Here is a 24,405-nt window from a genome sequence, read left to right as displayed (position 1 = left end):
GGCGCAGCTTGAGACTGTGTCCCCTTGTTCTGGTGCTGGTTGCCTGGGAGAAGAGACCAACCCCCTCCTGTCTACAATCACCTTTCAGGTAGTTGTAGAGGGCAATGAGGTCACCCCTGAGCCTTCTCTTCTCCAGGCTAAGCAACCCCAGCTCCCTCAGCCTCTCCTCACAGGGCTGTGCTCAAGGCCTCTCCCCAGCCTTGTTGCCCTTCTCTGGACACCTTCAAGTGTTTCTGTGTCCACAAACCAGTCGCACAGAAAAACAGCTCCGGCTTCACCCCACAGGAAGACTGCAGGGTTGAAGGGCAGCTTCACACCTCCTCCAGCACTCCAGGCAAGATGCAACTTCAAAACCTTTCCCTCTGCAGCCTGCCCCAGGAGATTACTCAGACTCCTATGGCAAGGCAAGACAAATCCTGCCCTGCAGAAGACAGCATGGACACCTTGTGCACCATGCAGTCCCAGGTGAGCCAAACAGAGCACTCCTCACCTGGCTGGTGCCCTGCATGGATTTAGGGTCCCCTGTTATGGCCAGGATGACCAGAGGAAGTAAAAGCCACTGTTGGACTGGAAACATGGCTAAACGGTGTGATGAACCTTGTCTGTCCCTCCCTGGCAGGACAGAAAGGGTCTTTCTGGGAAGGCTGCTACCTGCTTTCTCCTAACCTCCTTTGCCAAGCATGATCCACAAAGCACAATGTGCAAAAGAGATACCAAGCAAGACCCAGGGTGGGAAGAAGTCCTCTGGGGAAGACACATCCAGATAAGGCTTTTATTTTATGCCTCGAGTAGGCTCAGCAAGGACATCCCACACGTTCTGGAAACTCTTGGGTTGCGATTCTCCTGGGGATGGAGAAGCAAAAGAAGTTCCTTCATAGCTTACTGCTCTGCAGGCAGCTGTGTTCATCATCTACTCATAGCAGTTCCATCCTCAGGAAGAAAGGAGATGTTAATTTACTCACCACTTATTTATTCTGTTCTATCCTGTTACTTGCTAATCAGCCTGGTTGGTGGTACCACACTCACTGAAGGAGAGCAGTGGTAGATGCCAAGTCATTCTGTTTGAAACAAGAAGGTACTTTCTAAGATTTTGGTTTTACTAGCTAAGACCCACCCCTTATCTGCTTGGTCTGAAGAGAGGCCCCTAGCTGCTGAAACCTTAAATTATGGTAAATCTTATCACTACAGAAATTACTTTCTTTAACGGGAAGCTGATCATCATTCAGAACCACATTCAGGTGATTGCTTCAGGCTCCTATACTTGTAGGAGCAGGAGAGTGAGTAAGGCAGGCAGAATTTCCAGCTTGCAATTCCTCAGGTCATAATTCTGTGCTTCCACTCAAATTGTCTTCTCATATTACAAGCTTGCATCTACAGCACCTCAGTCCTCTCCTGGTGGTTGTATCAATATACAGGACATCCTACTATTTAATGGGAGAATAGCTGAGAGTGGAGAACTAGGCAAATCCTCCACTTTTCCTATCAAAACTGTAGGAGAGTCACAGATCTGTTTGATTTTGCACTGCTTTTGACATCATCAGAAGAAACTCAGTATTTTTGAAAGGTGTTAGAAATAAAGCTTAGGTGATCAAGATGATTAAGAAAGCTGTGTGTACAGGTGAGAGAGAGAAGAGAAGGTTCTTCACAGAAAGAGTAACTGGCCAGTGGAATGTGCTGCCCAGGGCGGTGGTGGAGTCACTGTGCTCAAAGGGATTGGATGTGGCACTTGGAGCCATGGTTTAGTTGTCAGCTGGTGTTAGGTATTAGGCAGTAGGTTGGACTCGATGATCTATGAGGACTTTTCCAACCTTATTGATTCTATGATTGTACAACAACACACCATTTCTTGCTCAATTTTCCAGGCCACAAACACAGATAATTTACATCAGAACACTCTCTGGATTTGTAAGAACTGTCTACTTAGCAGCAGTCTGACAAGTCTATGATGCTGCTGCTTTAGGAGAAATGTGCTCTCCTACATGCTGTCAGGGTGGCCCAGCAGGATTCAGCCCCCAATACCATCTGCCAACAATCCCCAGCCACCCAGCCTCTGCATTTGCTCCACAGCACTGCCCAGCAGCAACCTGAGCAAAGGCCTTCCATAAAGACGCAGAAGTGAACACGGTGCAAGACCTGTGCAAACACTTGGAGAAACTGCTAAAAAGAGACAGGCCTGAAACCAACATCTCTCAGGCTCCTCCTTCCACTCTCCGGCAGAAACACCAGAGTTCATTCTTGCTCTCCACTACCACACAGGCTCTGCCTCCTATTTAGTACTGCTGACTACCCAGATGGATGATAAGGTCCCACCAGTGTCACAGTGAGCCCACATCTCTCCAGACCACTGGAAAGTAATGCTCACAGCTGCACCAAGTTGTGCCAGGCCACCACCAGGCCGACTGGGACACCAGTTCCTGCCCAGTGAACTCTGTAACGCCCCACTGCAGTCCATGGCTGCTCCACGGCACAGGAACAAACATGGAACTGGCACTGGGGTCAAATCTGTTGCTACGGGAATCAGCTCAGAGAGAAGATGACCCCCCCCATTACTTTTAATCAGGAGCTTAGAAACCAAACAGCAGCTGAGGGATGGAGGCTCCCTGCAGGCAGCACCTGCCCATGCCGTGCCCAGCTCTGGATCACCTCCTGCTCACAGCTGCTCCCAGAACTGCTCACTGACCTGCCAGGTACCTACACAGCTTGTTTGGACTGATGTTTGGCAGTTAAAAGAGGACAGGCGCATGGGAAGAGGACACAGTCTCAAGCTGCACCAGGGGAGATTTAGGCTGGATGTTAGGAAGAAATTCTTCATGGAGAGAGTGATTACCCATTGGAATGTGCTGCCCAGGGAGGTGGTGGAGTTGTCATCACTGGAGGTGTTTAGGAAGAGACTGGATGGGGTGCTTGGTGCCATGGTTTAGTTGATTAGAGGGTGTTGGATGACAGGTTGGACATGATGATCTCGAAGGTCTCTTCCAGCCTGGTTTATTCTATTCTATTCTATTCTATTCTAGTCTAGTCTAATTTCGTCCCAGGCACCATCCTGCTTCCCAGCTATCACAGAATCACAGTATCACAAGGTTGGAAGAGACCTCAAAAGATCAAGTCCAACCTGTCACCACAGACCTCATGACTAGACCATGGCACCAAGTGCCACGTCCAATGTACATAACCTTCAGCATCCACCTGATGGGAGGAGGCCCTGCATGGACAGTGACGCACTGGCCAGTCCTGACTTCACACTGTACCAACTCCTACTGCTTAACCATCCACCCTGTTCAAAAACCTGGGATCAAAGCAGGAATGAAACGTTGCTAAAAGTCCCTAGCTGTCTTCTGCTTTCCACCTGGAGTTTCCCCACACATCTGTAATGAAAATCACCAATGCTTAGCTGCAGCCAGCTCAGCTCGGCTCTGTTGCAAGACAACAAAGAGTATACGCAGGAGCTCACACACACCTCGCCCAGGAGACAGTCCAAAGCAGTGCATGAAAACGCTCTCAGAAGCAGCTCTGCTGAGTAATTGCAGGAGAGTGCCTCATGCTGTTAAAAATAGAATTAATTTCTTCACTGGCAGCTGGAGTTTCAGCCAAAATATCCACTGAGCCACTTGAATAATTCAATGTTGTTTCTCCATGGTACAGTGAAGTATCTAATGCAATTTACTTCCCTTTCCATAAACTGTGCCACAAATGCTGTTTGCTAATTCTCCAGCAATGAAATGAATAGAAAGAAGGTTTGCAGCAGTGTCAGCAAGCCTCCTGCCGAGACACGGCCCTGGCTGCCACCGCATCAGCACCACTCCCAGCACACCAGCTCTTGAATCTTCCAGGCAATTGCCTCCTGGAGCAGAGCACTCGCTGAATCCAGCAGTCAGGTTTACTCAGACAAGCTCTAGTCTGGCCACCCTGAGTAACCTGAAGCAGGTGGCTGGGCAGCAGCTGGTGCCCTGGGCCAGCTCAAAAGCACCGCGTGTCCATCGCAGCCTTCAACTCGGCACAGGCCCTGCAGGCTGTGCGCCCTGCCTGCGCCTCACAGAGCCCAGGAGAGGTCTCCTCTCCATCAGAGACACTCAGAGACCTGCCTCCTTGCACACACCACACGAAGCTCCCAACGGCTACTGGCTGCTGGAGGAGCAGCTATGTCCTTTCTCAAGTGTTTGCCCCTTCTCCCCTGCCAGCTCACAACCACTTTCAGTCTGAGGGCACAAAGGGCTCTGCCCCTGCCTCACTACCCACATTATCACCCACATTCTCCTCCTTGATGTCAGATTCCAGCAGGATTCCTGGGTTACAGCACTACATCAGCTGCAGCATTCAAACAAAGGTTAAGGGCACACAGTGATTCTGGGATTCCCCAGCTTCTGGGATGCATTTTAAATTCTTCAGCACATGTAATTCTGTATCTACATGAATCCACCACTGGATCACTGTTTACCAGTGATGAATCACCACCACCACCCCATGGGGCTGAGTGCCTGTGAAGGAAACGGGCTCACAAAATTGAAGCAGCTTTGCAGGTGGACACCAGACCAGCACAGTGCTAACCTGTCCTCCTGGAGTGTGCTTATGCCATGGAAGAAGGTTAACAAATCTCTGTACTTGAAATGTTTTTTTTTCTCTCTGAACCCTGATGTTCAATAACGTCAGTTTTCCCTCTACACTGCTACAACCATTTAGAAATCAATCACAGAATCACCAAGGTCAGAAGAGACCTCACAGATCATCAAGTCCAACCTGTCACCACAGACCCCATGGCCAATAAACACAAAGGTCTCTTCCAGATGGTTAGATCAACAAAACCACCTTGAAACAAACACTGTCAATGAAACCCGCTCATGAAGGGCCAGGACATGAACAGGTAAAAGGGGAATGAACCTTGAGGGGAGTGTCCAAGTGTAAAACTGTCCATCAGATGAACTGTGACAGGACCGTGGGGTTGCTATCCAGAAAGTACAGCACAGCCTTGGACAAAGTGCCACATAGAATACACAGAATAAACCAGGTTGGAAGAGACCTTCAAGATCACCGCGTCCAACCCATCAACCAATCCAACACCACCTAAACAACTAACCCACGGCACCAAGCTCCCCATCAAGTCTCCTGAACACCTCCAGTGATGGCGACCCCACCACCTCCCCAGGCAGCCCATTCCAATGGGCAATCACTCTCTCTGTACAGAACTTTTTCTTAACATCTAGCCTGAACATCCAGCAAAAGGCCAGCATGCAAAAGAGCACCGGGACTGGGAAGCTCAAGACACTTCACTGAGTGTTCCTCACATACCAGCCTGGTCAGAGCTCCCTAGCTGCCAGCCCTGGGCTGTACATGAGCTGGCACGTGGGCCTCCTTGCCCCAGTTTTGCCCAGGCTCACTCACCAGCCTTGGGGGTTCCCTACCCTGCAGAGGCAGAGGCACCTTCTCCTTCAAAACCCGGGCAGCAGGAACAGGTCCTCAGCTGTGGGGCAGGGAAAGCCAAGCTGCTAGCCCGGCAGCGACCATGAGTTCTGGAAATCCAGCCCCACACAGCTGTGGGCATAACCACATGGCCAGTTATGGCTCAGCATGGGCACAGACACCACCAGCAGCCCAAAGGGGCTCACAGACCAGGCTGCCCACAGAGACTGAACACAACAGCTTCTGGAGTTACATGCACTGAGGGCAGCATTCAGTCATCCCTTCCACTGTCCTATTTCCACCCATGTAGACACCAAACTTGCACAGAAGGTTAGAAACCCAACCCAGCCCGTGCCAGCGGGCGACTCAACCACAACACGAGCGAGAGCCACACTCAGGAGGACAGGAGTCTGTCTAATCCCAAAGAACCACTGTGGAAACCACACAGCAGAGTAAGAGAAATTACTTTAAAATGGAATTTTCACATCAAACTTCACACTTCACAAGGAGTGTGCTCATTTTACTCCCTTGCCTGAAGCCCTCTGACTAAGTGGATCTGTGCAGGCTGCCTCCCTCCCTGCACACAGGCAGCATGTGGCACAGGGACGCGGCCAGGGAGGCTGTGCACAGCACCACGCACAGCACCGCACAGCCCAGCACCCGCACGTGGGCTTCTCCAGAAACCAAAAGCCAGACCTGGGAATCTTCCCAGGCTACCAAGGCAGAGTTCTGAATCTTTCCATAGACAACAAACACCACCAGATGCAAGTCTGCTCTGCTGAGACCCTGAGGCTCTTCCCCCTGAGTCTGCTAATGACTCACTTTGAACGTTCAGATTGCCAAATCTCTCTTCAAACGCTTCAGATAAGCTTCACTACTGACAAACAGAAAACTGATGGCACTCAAGGTTTGGTTTGGGGTTCCCTCCATTTAAGTGGAAGCTGAAATAGCTATGGAAATGGTGCATCAGGAATATGGAACCAAATAGCACAAAACAAACCATACCTCAGAATACTGCTATGGGGAGAGGAAGGGTGCTTGTGCTGGAGGAGGCAAAGAAAAATAAATCACTGCCTCATCACTGCAAAACAGAATGGGAGGCTCACATGTCCAGATAAATCCTCTGGAAGGCAGCTGAGCCCAACAGCTAAGAGAAAAATGCCAGAACAGGGAGAGAAGGAAGGAGAGTGCATGCAGTTGTGGTGGAGAGTTCAGAATCCTTGTTTGGCCTCTCTTCCCCTGAGATATGTTGAATACACAGCAAATTAGCTCAGGCTCCTATGACTTTATACTGCTTCCAAGAGTCAAGGAGTTAGGATACCAAAAGACAGAGAGGATGTTCCTTGGGATGTCTGTTCTGCTATTCTGACTGCCCAGGTTCATTCAAAAACAGGCTCGGCATGCACTTGGTAACATTACAATCAATTGCATTCAAAATCTTTGGTCCATTATTGTTTCTCCCTTTCCAACTAAGTTTCTCACTGTTTTTAAGCAGGATATGTCCAACCACAATTCTTTCAGCAGAGAGACAGGAACAGAGAGGGAGGAACAGTGAGGCCTAGTGCAGAGCAGGGAGGAAGCCACCAACCTTCCCTGGCAGTGGGACACAGGAATGCTGCAAGGCATTTCCTTGGAGCTCTAACAGCAGTGCAGCTGGCAGTGGAGAGGTGGCTGCTGTGGCCTCATTATTCCCTGCTAAAATATACTGCTCTGTTATTTATAGGTTAAAAGGAGAAAAAAAGAAAGTCCTGTATCTGAATGTCACTGCCTCCCACGATGCAGACAGGGACCACGTGCACCCCATCTGAGGCCTTGGCTGGTTCCAGGCTCTGGGCTGCTCCAGCCAGCAGCAAACCCAGGTGCACATGCCTGTCTGTGGCTTACAGCAGGCACATCCCAAAGTCACTCTGCACACAGATCCCCTTCAAAGGGAAGGCTGCTTTAGAAGCTGCGTGGCACAAAGACACTGGAGAGCGGTGTGTTTATCGGGCAGCCTCTCGCAGCCTGGCAGCAGTGGGAAGGGAGGGTAGGTCCGGTCTAAATGTTATGAATAGGAAGCCTTGGGAAGGCTGTGTCTGTCCTGTGGCTGCCTTAGCTCGCAGTGCCAACAGCACGTGAGAACCAGGACAGCCAAAACAGAGCTCCCCAGCTGGACGTGGACTCGAGGAAAGGGAGGCGGCAGCAGGGCAACAGCCATCTCCCACAGCTGGGTCAGTTGCTGGCAGAGGCAGCCAAGCTGAAGCACAACAATTGAAAGCCACCTGCTCAAGGTCACCAAGACACAGAGGAACAGAACCTGTGACCTGCATTTCCATGGTTCATGGCTTCAATCAAACCTGTGAACCGCCCAAAGACACTCACTACTGACCTACCCCAGCACCCCTGTGGCACTTCCAGTTTGTTCAGAGATTTTAACAGCTTAATTTCTGTTGGCACACATCACATTTGACTGTAAAGTCTGTCCACATCACCATTCTGCTAGATTCCTCCAGATTTCTTTATCAAGCCAATTCTTTCACTCTCCCTCCTTCTCTGGAACTGCATGAGATATCAGTGCCAGCTGCAACACCAGTTGTCTGCTGTCCCCTGGGGGAGCCAGGATGGTTTCTTCACCTATAGGCTACAAGGCTTCTGGTCATTAAGAACACCTACAGAACTCCTTCTTGAAATGAAGATTTCCAAAAATCCCACAGAAGAAAACCCAAACCAGCAAAGAGGCTCTGCCAGTTTCTAAATCAGTCCTGTGTCCAGTTCTGGACCCCTCAGTTTAGGAAAGATGTTGACTTGCTGGAAGGTGTCCAGAGAAGGGCAATGAGGTTGGGGAGGGGTTTGGAGCATAGCCCTGTGAGGAGAGGCTGAGGGAGCTGGGGTTGCTTAGCCTGGAGAAGAGGAGGCCCAGGGGAGACCTTCTTGCTCTCTCCAACTCCCTGAAGGGAGGTTGTAGCCAGGTGGGGGTTGGTCTCTTCTCCCAGGCAGCCAGCACCAGAAGAAGAGGACACTGTCTCAAGCTGTGCCAGGGGAGGTCTAGGCTGGATGTTAGGAAGAAGTTCTTCATAGAAAGTGAGATTGGCCATTGGAATGTGCTGCTTGGGGAGGTGGTGGAGTCACCATCACTGGAGGTGTTCAGAAAGAGACTTGGTGCCATGGTTTAGTTGATCAGATGGTGTTGGATGATAGGTTGGACTTGATGATCTCAAAGGTCTCTTCCAACCTGGCTTATTGTATTCTATTCTATCAAAACAGAAGAGAACCACACACTCAGGGAATTACCATGCACAGAGAGTATTTGCCACTCTGCATCTTCATTAGATGCATCCAATTCAAACATACTTTATGTATTCAATTGTCCTTTTCCACGTAAGACAAATCAGCTTATGGTGCTAGACAACCTCTCTGGTTTCTAACACTTCCTCATATCTTTTTTTCCGCAAGCCTAAGCAGTGCCCAGGTTGCAGCAGACTTCCAGCACCCCATAAGCAGGGCCTGTTCTGAGGAAGTGAGTGAAAGGTAAGAGGCTTGCCATGCTTCACGAATTGTCTGAACAATAAGAGACCCAATCAGGATGTTGAACACAGCACAGAGGAAGGCTCTCCACACAGTATTACCTCCTAAGGATTATAAACTGTCAGCGTTAAAAGGAAAGGATAGATGCGTTTCAGTTGTTTCTTAAGAAAGCCTGTGTGGATCTGAAGGCTCACTGTATTCCACAGACCTTTGTAGGGAAGGACTCCAACAAGAATTGGTACTTCTCAGTGAGAAACTGGGTTAAAGCTCCTAATGCTGAAGAGAGTAACACTTCAATTCCCTTGTGTCTGGCTGAAACAGAGTACTCAATAATTCGTAACTTGCTCTGATCAAGCTCCAGCACAGGTGCTGCACAGTCAGGCCTCAGTGAAGCTACCTGCAACGTGCCTGATCCTCACAGGGGAAACACACATGAAAGACCTGCTGCGTTTGCTTTCACAGGCTTTCGGGTGGGTAACGATGCCAGATTGCAAAAGGAGCCCTGCTCTCAGAAGTCCTCTGCATTAAGAGCCCAACAGCTTCAGAGAAAGCAGAGGAGCAGGAAGAGATGTGGGTGTTAAGAGGAAAAGTGACAGTGAGCTGTGGAAACACAGCTGTGTGCCAGGCCCAGGCTCCCTCTGGCCAGAAGGGAATTCCTCAAGCACAGCACCCTAGTTCACTACAGCCAGTCCCACTAAGTTCATAAACAGCAATGATTCTGGGAGTGAAGGCTTTTGTTCCTTCTCTGTGCAGGACAGTGGCTCACCAGGAGGAGCTTTACACACTTCTGTTCTCCTCCAGGAGTCAGCAGAACTGGAAGTGACTGGTGCCATGCAAGCCCCTCCAGAACATAATGCCAGGAGCAGCTGTCAGCAGCTGGCTCACTGCACGCTCCCAGGACAGCTCAGCCCCAGCACTGCCAAAGCACAGAGACTGGCAACATGAGGCCACTCTGGAAACAAAAGCAGAGAGCTCGTCAGCAAATGAGGGCATGAACCTTGGTGCGTGGCACTGCCAGCTGCCTGACACAATCGAGACACCTTCCCTCCTGGTCTCTTTCAGAGTTCTGCAGTTCCCTCCAAGCAGATGGGTTTATATTCCTGCCCTCAGCCTGGCTATGGCACAGCTTCTGTTAGTGAGCCTGAAGCCCAACTGGCTTGAATTTCTGGGGGCTGCTGTGGCAGTGTTAACCTCTCCTCTCTTCTCTCCCTTCAAGGCTGGGTGCATAATGCCTTAGCTTAGATGAGGTCCACACACTGAGCCAGAGGAACATGCCATCCCTTCCCAAGCACCAGAGAGCTCTGCTGCAAGGGCCAAGCGCAGCCAAATCCACTCTGAATGCTGCTCCCTGACTGAGGATCTTTGCTAGTGACAGCAACAGCCTAGTCTGACTTCAGAGATGTGAGAAATGGGATGTGGAAGGGCTGCTTCATGAAGGAAAAGCAGCAGAGAAAAAGCTAACAGCCCGGAGGAACTGTACTCACCTCAGGCACCTTCTACCTGCTGCCATCTGCCTCAAGGCCCTGAAGGCGCCCACGAGGATCCCCACAGTGCAGAACCAGACAAAAGCAGGAACCAAGCAGCCTCTTTGCCACCAGACAGGGCAGTGGGGAGCCCACACCTGGCAGCTCACATCCCAACCACAAAGCCTCTGCCTACCCAGTGCCCTTCTTAGCAGCAGCTTCCCACACAGTTTGAGAGGCTGTCATGTTCCTCATCAGTGATGTCCAGTTATGGAAACACACTAATGGTCTTCTGGAGAGCATGGAGAGAGCTTCAGCAGGCCTCGCACCAATGCTTCCTTGCAGCGATGCCAGCTGGCAAGAGCCCAGCTCAATTTTCTGCCTCAGTAAGCACCACTGTGGCTGCTACCTGAAGCAAGCTTCCTGCACCAGCATAGATGGACAAATGTAAACGCGTTAATGCGCAGTGGACTGCAAGTCCATGGGTTCCAATGCACGCAGCAATGCTTTCATTCTCCAAAGACCAGCACCAGATGGTTCTGCTGTGCTCCACCTTGGGCTATACCAAAGCACTGGCAGGCCTCTTTTGTGGGAAAGCAGAATGTTTACAAAGAGAAGCTTCCCCTCCATGAATCTGTGAAAAGTGCATTTCCTCACCTGGATTCCATTCCTACAGCACCTGCATTTAAGAGAAATGTGGCATTCCTGAAGGCAACTTGCAGCACTGAGTAGAGAGCAATAGGTATCAGCTTTTTCAACCCCAGCTGAACAGAGGGGAGAGGAGCAAATGCTACACAAGCCAAAATCTCTACAAAGGATCCCTGAAGGTAACTAACTCAGAGTAAAGATGCCAACACTTGCAGGCTTCCTTTGATGGCTGCAGGTAGGAAATTCCAGTTGTTATTGCTGCCCGCCAGCATAAGCCCCGTTACAAAGCACAGGACACTGCAGAGCAAGCTGCCACCAGCTGTGGAATCTCATTACTAAAGGGAAAGCCATGTTGATATAAGCTGTACTCCACCTGCGCCCTGTGTTTACAGCCTTGAACACCACCAGTCTCTCTGGCAATGAGCCACCATGGCCAACTTGCCAGCCCCTGACACAGGCAAGTCTTTGGTTCCCACAGAGGAGTCCCTGGTCCTACCTCTAACACCTCTGCAGGTGCAGGCTGCCCTACCCTGCTAAGGCTTCGAGTCTGTTTTACTTCCACACTGTCAGGGATACGTGAAGCTGTTATGCTGAGACAGGACAAACTCCTCCTGAAACCTGTTGCTCCTGCTCCTTCAAACAGAGTGCCAGAAGCTCATTTTCCTGTTGTAAGCCGAAGGTGGTATCTCCACGACACTTTCCCACAGGGTGCTCTGAGCAAGAAGATGCAGCAGAAGCTCATTTGTGTCTTGCCTAGAACAGTCTGTGGCATTTCGAATCACTGCCAGGACTCATTCAACACCCACGTGGCCAGCAGCGCTTGGAGACCTATTCCATCATCCCACCACCTCTCAGCTTCACTTAGACAAGCCTTTTGTCCATTAAACCCTTTCAAAGCATCCATGCAGGAACAGATTAAAACCAAAATGGTGTCTCAGGGCCCTCCAAACAGCTGACAGAAGCAAATCCATGTTTCCACTGGAGTGTGAGGAGGCTTCTGAGTAACTGCCCTGGCAGTGAGAGCAATAAGCTAAGGCCCTGCTCACACCGCGGGAGGGCACGACCCTGAGTTCTGCTGAGACAGGCCAGGGACAGGCCTGCAGCACACCGTGGCTGCTGCAAAGGTCAGCCACCTTTTATCAGTTCCCTGAAGCAGCAAGTTGCTTCAAGCTGCATCACATCTACCACCAGAGAAAGGTAATCTAAGGGTGGCCTACCACTGTGCAAGGGATGTGATAGTGTCCTTCTGCCCCTGAAGGTGCCATCAGACTGAAGCATCCAGGAAATGGTCCATCAGCACTAGGTAGCAAACAGAGCCAAAGCAAAGTGACCCACTTGGGGTACAACATCCCGAGCTGGGGCACATCTGCCTGAGACCAAACCTGATGCAATAGAGGAGTGACACAGAGGGAGCAGAGGAGGCACCTGCTGGAAGCTCTACCAGTATCAGCGACCAGGAGTTGGCAGCACAACAGCAGTCACCCACCATAACCTTCAGAGGCAAGCAGGAACCTTCTGCAGCTCAAGTAAAAGTATTCCAGGGCTATTTCAGCACAATACCCTGAAGCTCCTCCCCCGTAAATAAACTCGATCTGCATCAGCGACAACAGAGACAGTTCAGATGCTAACCAGCCCATACAGCACCTTAGGACAGAGCAGTTCAGCCCAAAATAAGACACGTTTCACCTCAGCTCACATAAAACACCTCTTTTGGTCTTTTCTTTATTTAAATTCAAACTGGCCCTTTCTAGTCAGAACTTCAGCCATATACAAAAGCATTCTTTGGCTCACCAGAACTTCTTCTGGGAGAGCAGGACCTCTAGAAGAAAGGGCACGCATCTCAACTCAGAAAATTCCCTCAAGTACAGTTCAGTTTGTCTCTACTGTTTGCCTTTTATAAACCCAGCTAAGGCATCTGGACAGATCAAGTCCAGCAGAAGCTGGATACAGCTCTGTACCATCATGCCCAGAGTGAGGGAATTCCCCAACTAAACACAATACAGCAGCAACAGCCCTTCCTGAGGTTCTGGGTGACAGCCATGGCGGGCTCTCCAAACAGTACAAGATCCAGCGGTTTGAGCCAGAGTACTTTGAAAACACTTTGGATACTTGAGGAGGAGGGGAAAAAAGAAAGGGGCAGGACAAACCAAACTGCCTGAGTTTAGCCTGGAGAAGATACTTGGTGAATCAAGCACTTTGCCTTGAAGTCCTTAAAATAAAAGGGGAAATAATTTGTGACTCAAACTTTTAAGTTACCTTTAGGCTGGCAAACCCACACAGAACCCAAGCAGTAAGCCACCAACACTAAATACTGACTGGCCCTGTGTGAAGTCCCAGGATAAGCCTGGGAAGGCTTTCCTGACACAAAGGTGTTACCAAATGCAAACACTGCATACATCAGAGCACAGCCAAATGCTCACACAGCTCCCCCAGAACGCTGCTTCCAAATCGGACAGCCTTCACGTGAAAAAAGAGACAGGCATTAAGCCCAGTCACAGGGGACAGAGACCAGGAGAGCTTTGAGGATTAGATCAGCACCAGGCAGAGCACATAGCCGCCTTGGGAAGGGAAAGCAGCTGTGTGAGGCTCATCCCTGCATCACAAACTACGTTTTCACCTCCTGCATCTTCTTTGCTCAAGTTTCACTGGCAGCAGCATTTTTCAGTTTGCATCTCTCAGATCTGCACAGTCACATCCTATTGGAAGCTTCCACCATTAAATATGGCTGGAAACTGGAATTTTGACCCAGCACATCACTTAATAATGCCTTACCTCTCCCAACACATAACGACGTCCTGGAAGCAGGTGCTTCAGGTCCTGCAGAGACGTTTGCCAACTTTGAAGTCTAAGTCAGCAACCATGGAAGAACCAAGAGTTGCACACACACACAAATGTATGGCTTGATTTTATTGCTTTATACAAAAAAAGTATTGCTTTATTTTATATTTATTTTATAATTAAAGAGGTTAAGAAGCTGTCGAGGATGGACAGCTGTTTAAAGTAGGCTTGACACAAGCAGAGCTAATTCAGTGCAAGACACCATTGTGTCAGACACCAGATAACCAGACAGTGCTGAAAGAACAAACTGGAAATGATTCTCCTCTAGCAAAACTCTGAGTGTGAGCCTTCCTTCAAACCACCCTGCCCACCTCAATAAGCAGGAATGAAACTGGAGCTATCCAGAGGAGTTCATCCAAAGCTATTTGGCTGCCTCATACAAGCAGAGCTGAGACATGGAGTTCATTACTAACTAATAAAGTCTTTTTTGAGCAGAAGATTACAGTGTGTAGTGCCTGTGGAGACTTCTACACCTCACAGACACAGTTCTTGGCATAGAACAAGGTAAACTGTTAAAAGATGCATCTTCCACTTTCTCACACCCCCTAAAAAGGACCACATCAGCTTCTGTAAGATGAGGAGAGACACACAAAAAAAATCACTGATAAATAAGCAGGATACTGACTTACTGCAAAGCCATAGCTTCTCCCAGGACAGGCTGCAGGATGTGAATTCTGACCTATTTAGAATGCTGATAACAGCACTTCGGAACGGTGATGAATCCATGTAAAAACCTTTACAAGCACACACATGGAGAATTTAAATATAAAGTGAGAATGCAGCTCACCATTTCAGTGTGCAATGACCACTGTCATTGCCATGTCCAGAGCCAGCTCTGCTGCGTGGGAATGGCAAGATGCTAGGGCAGGGCTGTGTCTTACCTGCACTGCACAGCCTCGCCTTACTCAGGGACTAGCTTTCCTCACCTTTACAAACTCCTGCTCTGGGCTGACACAGTGACAAAGCTGTCAGCCTGTGTGGGCTAACTCACTGTTCTCTCCTCTAAAGGAGCCTCTTGAAGTAAATCACACCACCTGTAATCGTTAACCAACAAAACCTGCCGGCAGCAGCCCCTTTGTTCCTGAGCCTCGGGCTGCTGGCAATGCTGCGGAGCCCCGGTAGCAGCCAGGGCGAGCTCCACTCCCACACCTAGGGGATCATTCACTCGTGTCCCCGGCCACTCTAGCCCTGCCACCCGCCCAGGCACGCGTTCGAGTGGCTGTCACAGGCAGCTGTTTCGCACAGCCATGTCAGCAGTGCTGGAGGTTCGCTCCCTTTTGCCCACCCCTTCCTTCAGTCCTGAGACCGAGCTGAGGAAGGGTGCTGCGGGCTGCCCCAAGTCCCCCCCTCCCCCCCGAGCACCGCAGTGCCAGAGGCACAAAACCCGCACCTAGCACACGCAGCCCGCCGCACAGCACCGACAGCCGGGGCGGGCAGAGTCCTTTGTGTCTCCGCGCAGAACAAAAGAGACGCTGCCGCCTCCGCACCGACTCGCTCGCCGCGGCCCGGCCCGGCCCGGCCCGGCCCAGCCGCCGGGACCCACCTTCGAGAGCTGCCTCCTGAGGCTGAATCGCTGGACCATGGTCTGCCTCGGGCCCCGGACGGCGCGGTCCACAGCGGGGCATAGAGGGAGAGAGGCGGCGGGCGGCGGCAGTCAGCGGCGGCAGCACATCCCCGGGCCGCCGGCAGCGGGCACCGCCGGGAGGGGCACGGCCCACGGGATCCCTCCCGCACTGCAACCGGAGTCTCGGGTCCGGGGCGCCCCGGGAAGGGCGGGGCAGGGCGCTCCCCGCCGCGGGGGGCGGGCACCGGCAACCCCGCCCCAGCCCCGCGGCGCGGGCAGGGAGGGCCGAGCGCTGTCTCGGCACCGAAGGCCAGAGCCGGCCCCGGGGGGCAGCGAGGGGCCGAGCACGGCGCGGGAGCCCGGCCCCCCCGGCAAAAAGCAAGGGTTGGGCAGCCGCCCGAAGGAAGGACGCCGCGGCGCCGGTTCCTCCGGGGCAGAGTCACCCCAGCCTCGATGCTTTTTTCACCAGCCGGTCCCTCTCCGGGACAGAAGAGCTGCCCTATGCACCCCTAACCCCTGCTTGGACCCACAGGAGGGGGCCCCCCTCCCGGCGCTGGAGCGCTGACCGCGGCTGGGGCCGCTCCCCGGCAGCAGTGATCCGCAGGCAACCTACAGCCCCAGGCGCTGCAGACACTTTCACAGCTGAAGCTTTTCTCCCTTACAGTGCTGCTGGAGAGGGAGGGACACTGCGCTGGCTTCCAGCAGACAAGCAGGATAGGGCTCCAGCGTGCTGCCGATGGGCTCAGGAAACCAGCACCGGACCAGAGCATCTCCAGTCTGTGCCGTTCGGATCGAGGTCCAGAGCTCAGTGAATTGGCTCAGCCCCCTGCCAGGGTGTTTAGAAAAGAAGCAGGGAAACCAAAAACCTCAGACAATGTCAGTTTTTCAGAAGCAGTTATTCAAAATGAAATGAAAAGAAACCACATCTCTGAAGTTGAAATGCTGTTCAGAACTTCCTTTGATGTCGGAGACAAAGCTACAGGCATGCTTTACCCAGGACAAACATTTTTCACTACAGAAAATACAGGAATTCGTTCATAAGAACATTGACACTTTTCCTCTACTTGCTTGCTTTTGCATTTCTTCCTGTGCCAGTTTTAAACCCCCATGAATTACTCCCCCAACCCCCATAAATGCTGACTTTGAGCAGCCAAAGAAGAGATGTCAGCAGGATGGATGACGCTGGCGGATGGCAGAGATTAAGCTAACCATCCATGAAAGATTTCGTATTCCAGGTCTAATTAAACAAAAGATGACTGTTCAAACAGCATCCAGCTTGTTTGCTCCAATCATCTATAGCAGCAGCAGCTATTCTGGGCCAGCTACACAGCCTAATTTCCTGATGAATCTCAAACCTCCAAGAGGCTGGCACTGTGCGGCTCAGGGAGCACGGGGAATCAGATCCAAGAGTCTGCTCGGGATGGCAGAAGTTCTGGCAGCTGGCTACTGCTTAACCCACCAAGAGCGCGCTGCAGCACCGCCAGAACCACCACCGGCACGCTCCGAGCACCAGGATCACCCCGAGCTGCAGTGCTGCTGTCCTGACGACACCTCCAAGTCCTGCTCTGCAGAGAAGTGCACACAGCGATGTTTTCATGCCCAGCCATAAGAAAGCTATGTTAAGAGTGTGGCATCTTTAGCCTTGAGAAGGCAAACAAATCAATGCACCAGGCAGCAATTTTCTGTGTTTCTTTTCATGCTGGGCACACCCCAAAACCTTACAACAGGAGCAAATTTAAAAGGATTTGATATTGCAAGGAGAAAAAAAAAAAGGCAACTGCAGGACCGCTGCAGGCTCAGTCCACATGACACAGACCCAGTCTAAGCAGAGCCCAGCTGCCCACGAGGCACACATCCCATGAGGTGCCACACGTGCTGCATGCAGCCGGGACCTGCGGGCACCTGTCTCAGCACTGCACACTGCAGTCAGCAGACCCACCAACCTCCTTCCCAGGAAAGCTCTGCAAGTCTTCTGAGCACAGGGTGGAAAGGTCCAGAAAGGTGCTGGATGACTACCTGTAGCCAAGTGACCTGACCTGTGTGCCCACCACAAGCTCATCGGAGCGGAGGCAGAGCGCAACACCCTGAGCAGAGACACAGACACTTCACTCCCAGTAGATGTCTGGGCTGATGGAGATGGCAAACAGGCAAGGTGTGAACTTAACCACACATCCAATTCAAGTCTGAAAATGTACCCTACAGTGCAAAGCAGGTTCCAGCTACTTCAGAACAGCTGCTGAAGTCAGGAAATCCCTGGGTTCATGCTGAACACCTCCAAAGCCACACAATTCTGTTTCCTTTTGCTAATTTACCCATAAATTACCCAAGCACTATGACCCAGCTCAGGGCCCACATACTCAAATAACGTTTGTCTGTCCCCTCAGCACTCACACCATGTACAACTTTTACAGTACAACTCACACACACTGAATTGCAACATGAATGCAGAAGGGAGGGCTCCTTTTGGCATCATGGACAAAAGGATCCCTTGGCACACTGCAGCTACCACAACCCAAGGGTCTGGATCCTACGGCATGCTGCGGTGTGCGCCAACGCCACACAAAACGAGCCCCTGCAGCACTGTGCTGGCAGAGGCTACTTCACTGCCAGTCATGGTTGCTTAGTCTTGCAGAAAAATGAAGGTGACTTGGGCCAGAATATTTGCCTTGTTATGAAAAAGTATTTTTAGCCAATTTTGAACGTTAGCAAATGACTTGGAGGCTAAAGACAGAGGAGACTTCTGCAGTTGGGAGATGAAGGGTTATGAGAAGGGTCAGTGCTGTTCTTCAAGTAGCTCTTGGTGGGAAAGGTACAGAAAGCCTGAGCAGAGATGGCAGCCGAAAGTATCATCTGTGGATGCACACTTCAGCCCTGAAACCCCCAGCTGTGGCACAGCAGCGGTCAGTGGTAACTCCGAGGTTTCAAAACCAGAAAGGTGTCCTGCACAGGGAAGTGTTCCCTGCCAGAACCTGCACTGCTCTCCAACATGCTCCTTGTCTTGCAAATACAGGGTGCGCTGCCCACTCACCAGGCCTCAGCTTTGCAAGGACCATGTAGAGCCAACAGCAAAGGAGGTTGATGGGACTGAAGCACTAGAGGAGCCTTCAGGTGCCAGTGAAGCACACACCAGATGCTCAGGGGACTCTGCACCCAGCAGCTGCATCATTCTGCTCTGAACTGGGTCAGTACTTCTTGTTCTGCAGAGTGACTATATTCAGCAGCCCTGTGCACATCACTCAAACCCTCTGCAGGAAATCTATACCATCCTGAGCTGTCTCCATGCCCAGAAAGCTGCCACTCACTGCTGAGAGACCACCAGGCCCATCAGCATTCCTGTGACAGCATCTTCCTGGGGTTCAAAATAGCTTCTCCAAAGAACTCTCTCCCCCTTGTCTCCTGGGGTTCTCTATGTGTTTGGAAGGGAAAGCTGTCAAACAGTAAGGCAGCATGGGAGACAAACTCCCTCCATCACCCTGTCAGGACAAAAGGCTGGGACAAGGGCAGCCAGGGAAGGCTGCTCTGGCCTGTCACTATCTGTTGCATCCAAGCTTGCTTGTTCCCAGCTGTCTGACAGCAGATAGGGCAGGTCTGGGGGACTGCCCTCCCACCCTCAGGGCTCAGTGCCAAAGCCCCAGGGACTCTGTCCAACACTTGGGACATGCAGTGCCTCACTGGCTCATGGACACCCAGATCTCCTGTCCCTATCACAGCCCTGAGCCTGGGCGAGACAGACACAGATAAGAGAATGGAGCCAGCTTGCTGGAGTTTCATCCACATCAAACTGAGATGGAATGGGTAGATTGGGAAAACTCATGAGAGCAACATTCTCCTCTGCCCCTGCAGCCCAGGCTTCAAGCTCACCATTTCCAAACTGCTGTTCACACTCTGCACAGCTAACAAATAGCTTCTGCTCCTCAGGGGACACAGAGGCACCTCTGCTCCTCACTCTGCCTTCGCTGGGCTGCCACCACTCTTTCCTTGCCTCACCCTCCTGCAGCAGCTCACTCTGGTGTGCCAGACCAGCTGTGAATTCCATCTCTGCCCAGGAATGTAAAACACTAACCATTCAAAATCATCTCTCATGATGCTCTAACTTCCAAACCTGACCATAATGTATGTGACTTAGAAAGCCAGAGACCAGTGTGAAGGAGCTGGACATCTCAAACCTGTGAGGCAATATTCTGACCAGCTACTGCATGAAGTGCCACGGGGCAATGGCACTGAATTATGCAGAACTTTGTATTCAGAATTGTGTAAAGCAGCCAATTACATCTGAAGGTTTAGCAAACACTGGAAAGCAGAGGTAACACAAAACCTTCCAGTGCAAACCAGTATAAAATGTGGTTGCAAACAGCAAAGACTCTGTTGTGTGAACCGAAGGGAAGAAAGAGAAGGAAAATAGTCAGGAAATGTTGCATGTTTATGCTCTTGATACAAACACTCCAGTGTCACTCATCCACATAATGTCCACACCTGGTAATTCCAGAGTTCTAATCTATTTCCACCCAAAGAACTGTCTTTATGGGTCTAAAACATCAAGAACCTCCTGAAGAAACAGAAATGTTCTCTCTGACCTTTTGGTTTGTTTTTTTCAATAAGCTGAAGGGGTTTGTTAAAGATCATCTGCCTATTTTACTGCTGAAACACGAAGTTTTCAGCAGCAGCACTTCTCTGTTCCACAAAGATGATGCAATCGAGGCTTGTGCAAGAGGGTGTGCACTGCCCCCCGTCTTACGCAAGTCCCAAACGCTGGCAGTGGACGCCAGGGCCTTCTGAGGAGCTGTGCCAACATCTCCAGCCAAGGGCACCACAAACATCAGGGCTGCTGTGCAACCAGCCCCAGCAGAGGCAAGGGCAGGGCCCCCTGCAGGGCTCCCTTCACTCAGTGGGAGGCTCCACTTGGTTGAAATAACCCCACTGCACCTCAGCAGTCCTGGGGACCTGTCCCCACGCAGGCTGGGCTGGCACCCAGAGAACTGTCATATTCCACAGACATGGGGCTACAGGAGCTGCTGCTAGCAGCTAACACTGCCAGTGACACTGCTTTAATGGGAACTGATCCACACACTGAAAGGCAGTGCCTCTGCTGATCTGTGTGCAGCAGGACCCCACAGCCAGGCCAAAAGCTCCTCTTGCGACAGAAGCACCACAAGGGGAGCTGGAATGAGGAGACCGTCAAGCCGGACGGTGGCCAGGTCAGCAGCACGATGCTTCTGTCGGCAGAGGATGCCACTCTGAATGCGGAGGAGCAGCCAAGCCCTTCTCATGCAGCAGCCACTCCGCTTTTGAGATGTTTTAAAAAGATGAAACCAAAGATTTCAGTTAGACTGAGAAGCCACACCAGTGACCATGCTGACAGAGGCAAGTGATCAGGTGCTGCTTCTGCATATGGAGCAGGCATGTTTGGCTCTTGTCAGAGGGCTCTGATGAGGCTCTATGCAAAGCAGTCTGGAGGTCAAATCAGTACCTGACAGCTGTGCTTGAATAGTAAGTGTCTTACTGACGACCTCTGAGAGAAGGACCTGTTGGAATAATCAAGAGTAGAGAAACTTCCTGCAGAAAGTCTGAGAGATACAAACTCCCCGTGGAGCGCACAGCCTCAGGACCTGCCCTCTGTTTTCTCTGCGCTCCAACGCGGCGACGGATCGCTCCGCATGCCGCCGCCCGGCGGCTGGGCCAGGGCAGCGCTCTCAGGCCAGTGAGGCAGCGCCACCGCTCGGTCTCAGGAGGGATCGAGAGAACCTCTCCGTCCCTTTCAGTGTCACAGCGCCCTCTGCTGACACAGGCGGGGCTTGGGTGGCAGGACCCTGCAGGGACACCAAGGACCTCACCGGCAGCTGTGTCTGGGCAGCGCTGGGCAAAGCAGGCTTACTGGTGGTAGCTTTTTGATGCTCACGGGGTCAGCATCATCACTGGGAAATACTGAGGAGTCTGCAGACTAGACACTTTCATGCCAAAAGCATAGTCATTTGTCAAAACGTGGCAGTAATGGAAGATAGATTTCAACTGTAAACCAAAATCCAAAGGTATTTGACATATTTATGAAAGCTGAGCATCAAAACTGAAGAGAGGATGAGGACACAGGCAACCCCATCAGGACACAGCAGAAGCGAAGTGAGGAGATTGTTGCCCCACAGCAATCTTGCTGCAGAACACCAAATCCCTCGAGAAGGCAAACAAACAGCAACCTGCAAACATTTGGGCCTAGAGAGGCAAAAATCTGCCAATTCCCCGAACAATCTGATACTAAACTAATTCAGGTTGGTCCCTCTGCCTTCTGAGCAGAGCCAGAAGATGTCAGCCGAGGGCTTCCCCCAAGTGCTCCAAAGCATTCCCTACAGAAGCTCTGAGTGAATGAAGTGTCGCCACTGCCGTGCTGGGAGCGCAACCCCAGCCGACAGCAGGTCACACAAAGAACTCGGTGGTAAACGCCCCAAGGCGCTGCACTTGTACAACGACTTCTACTTCGGTGACACTGTGCTTGTATTTTGTGCATAAACCCCTACCAAAGTCCAGAGGAACCAGAGAATCGCTCTCTTTGTCCAGGGCTTCCCGTGGAACTCATCACCCCAAACACTCCCCCGAGTGAAGCAGGCAGAGACGCGAGCAGGCTCCATCACTTGCCGAGGAGCACTGCGCTCCCATTTCCCAGCCCAGTGGGCTGTCTCTGCAGGAAAACATTTATGCAAAAATATTTAAATGTAGACTGCTTCGAGTACAAGAGCAAGTGAAGTGTCTTGGTAAGACTTTAATTATTACATTATTCTCCATGCTATGACAATCTCATTTCTCAGTTTCTATACAAAGCCTGACAACATGCAGGAGGATTATTACACATGCAAATGGATGCAAATGAGGTGTTAGAACAAATCCAATCTGTGGTTCTGGGATAACATTTTGCCCTTCTATTTCAACAACACATTGAGAGAACAGAGAAGGGAACAATAATGTGAACTAAAAATATTTTGTGTGCAGGGGATTATCAAGAATTTGCTCTCCCTTACGCCACAAAGTCCTTGATGTCCTTAATTCCCACTGGGAGCAGAGGATCTCAGCACCACACAGAACCAGGCTCATCCAGTACTCGCCATACAAAGGTGAGTTTGTGCTTACAACATCAACCTGTTCGCAAGCAAGGCAAAAACAGCACCACAGCTCTGGACCCGAAAGGGACTATCACAGCCCTTTGACAGCTGCCCCAGACTCTCCCCTGGCCTTCACGTGAGCCAGTGCTGCAAGGACACCAGAGAGGTGGTGCTGCACTGCTGTCTGCACAGGAAGGAATCTCTCTGCAATTAAATTCTGTGAGCACATGAAGCAGGGAGCTCCAGTGCCTCTGAAGGCAGCAGTGATGAGCCACTAAGCGCTCCAGGGTCTCATGGCTCACCCAGGGAACTTGCTGCCTGAGTCCCAACCCTGTTCATGAGGCTTTGCAGAACACACCAGAAAGACACTCTGCAGCACCCACACATAAAACATGGGGGAGGGAACAAGCCCTAAGACACACCAAGGAACCAACCCACCCCCTTGGGTTAACAACAATATTCTGAGGAGATTAACCTCTTAAGCTTCCTGGCAGCAAGCTTAGCGTGGGGCATGTCACAGGGTTGTAAGCATGAAAAGGAAAGTGTAGGTGGATCTAATCAGGACTCAGCTGAACACTGACCCTGTCCTGTGAAATAAGCAGGCTGGAGAAAGAGGAAGTGTCTGAAAAAGGAAGAATGAAGCCTAATGAGGAATCTGTGGCATGCCAGAAACTGGATGAGGAGTGGAAGACAGACACTGCCTGTTGGTATTTTTAAAAACACAGCATGAATGACAGAGCTGTGCCCAGCACACGAGAAAGATGACTCAGTCTGGCTCATACAGTCAGAACAAAGACACTGGGGAGACAGAGGGAAGACTAATGATGATCAAATAGGGACATGGTAGTAGAGGAGGGCTTCCAGAAATATAAAGGCAAAGAGAGGACAGAGGTGAGAGCAGAAGGTATCAGTACTATATCCATTTAGCCTCCCGTGCTGGTAAGAACTGGCACCAAGCACTGCTGCACGTCAGGCAACAAGGAGTATCTTCCCCATGGGGAACCTGCTGAGCAGGCTGGAGAACACAGCTCCCAAGATCTGCTTAGGGTCTTTCCAGCTCTGAGGAGCCCTGGCCTTCCACAGCTGCACCCTGATGGTGTACTCCAGTTTGTCAGCATACCAGGAAATTAATTACAGAATTTCTCTTTCACTTCTGCCATTTACCTTATCAATGTGGCCAAGGCTGATAAAGGGCATCTCCTTTTCCAGAGTGTCTCTCAGATACAGCACCCAGTGTTCAAAGCAAGCATAACAGCTTCCAGCAGGACCAACTGAGCATGCAGATCAGCCCCAAACATTAATTAAGCTCAGAGCAGTATTTACATGGGCAGAGCGGAGAGGAAGCTGAAATCAGTCTGCAGCTTTCCCTTATGCAGAAAGGTGAGGCTCAGGGCTTGACTCCACAAAAAAAGGCAGGTATGGAAGAGTCTAGATGTGCTCCACAGGTCTGAAGCTTCAGCAGTAAACTCCAGAGAGTTGTGTGGGCTCCTGCTCCTCCAGGCTTCACAAATAGCCTTGCAGCAGGTGATGTCCCTGATGTGCCCGTGAGACTTGCACAGCAGCCCCCAAAGGCTTTTACAAGCCTCTAAGAAAGCAGCAGTGAATGACAGTCAGTCAGCAATCCCAGCCTGCTGACTCCCCACCTCTGCACACAGCCACACCTGCTGCAGGCACAGCCAAAGCTCAGCCTGAGCAGCCACAGGCACCCTGCAGGTGAGGCACCGTCACCAATGCAACACATGGCCCCTGCTCCCAGCCTGCCAGAGAGCAGCGAGCCCTGGGAAGGCAACACATCCACCACTTCTGCTCAGCAGCAGGAACCTGGACACGGGGAGGGAAAGCAGAGAGCAGCTTCTGCCACAAGAGCAGTCCCAGTAATGCTGGCGGAGATGCATGCCAGGGCCGCTGG

At 51.3% G+C, this 24,405-nt stretch overlaps 1 protein-coding gene across 2 annotated transcripts in view; it reads right to left on the bottom strand.

Annotated features, from left to right (window-relative positions):
- TMCC1 (transmembrane and coiled-coil domain family 1) overlaps positions 1-24,405 on the bottom strand; it is a 62,706-nt gene that overhangs the window by 31,013 nt on the left and 7,288 nt on the right. Inside the window, exon 1 of one of the 2 annotated variants that reach the window (XM_054179793.1) lies at positions 15,391-15,474. The exons of the other annotated variant lie outside the window; for it this stretch is intronic. Coding sequence (XP_054035768.1) covers positions 15,391-15,429 — 39 coding nt within the window. The 5' untranslated portion in view covers positions 15,430-15,474. Of the gene's footprint in view, positions 1-15,390; positions 15,475-24,405 lie in introns of those variants that run through there. 2 annotated transcript variants of the gene reach the window in all.

The sequence above is a fragment of the Dryobates pubescens genome, chromosome 1 (genome assembly GCF_014839835.1).
Source record: "Dryobates pubescens isolate bDryPub1 chromosome 1, bDryPub1.pri, whole genome shotgun sequence".
Lineage (NCBI taxonomy): Eukaryota > Metazoa > Chordata > Aves > Piciformes > Picidae > Dryobates > Dryobates pubescens.
The sequence above is the reverse complement of the archived record's forward strand: the minus strand, read 5'-3'. Positions and strand labels throughout refer to the sequence as shown.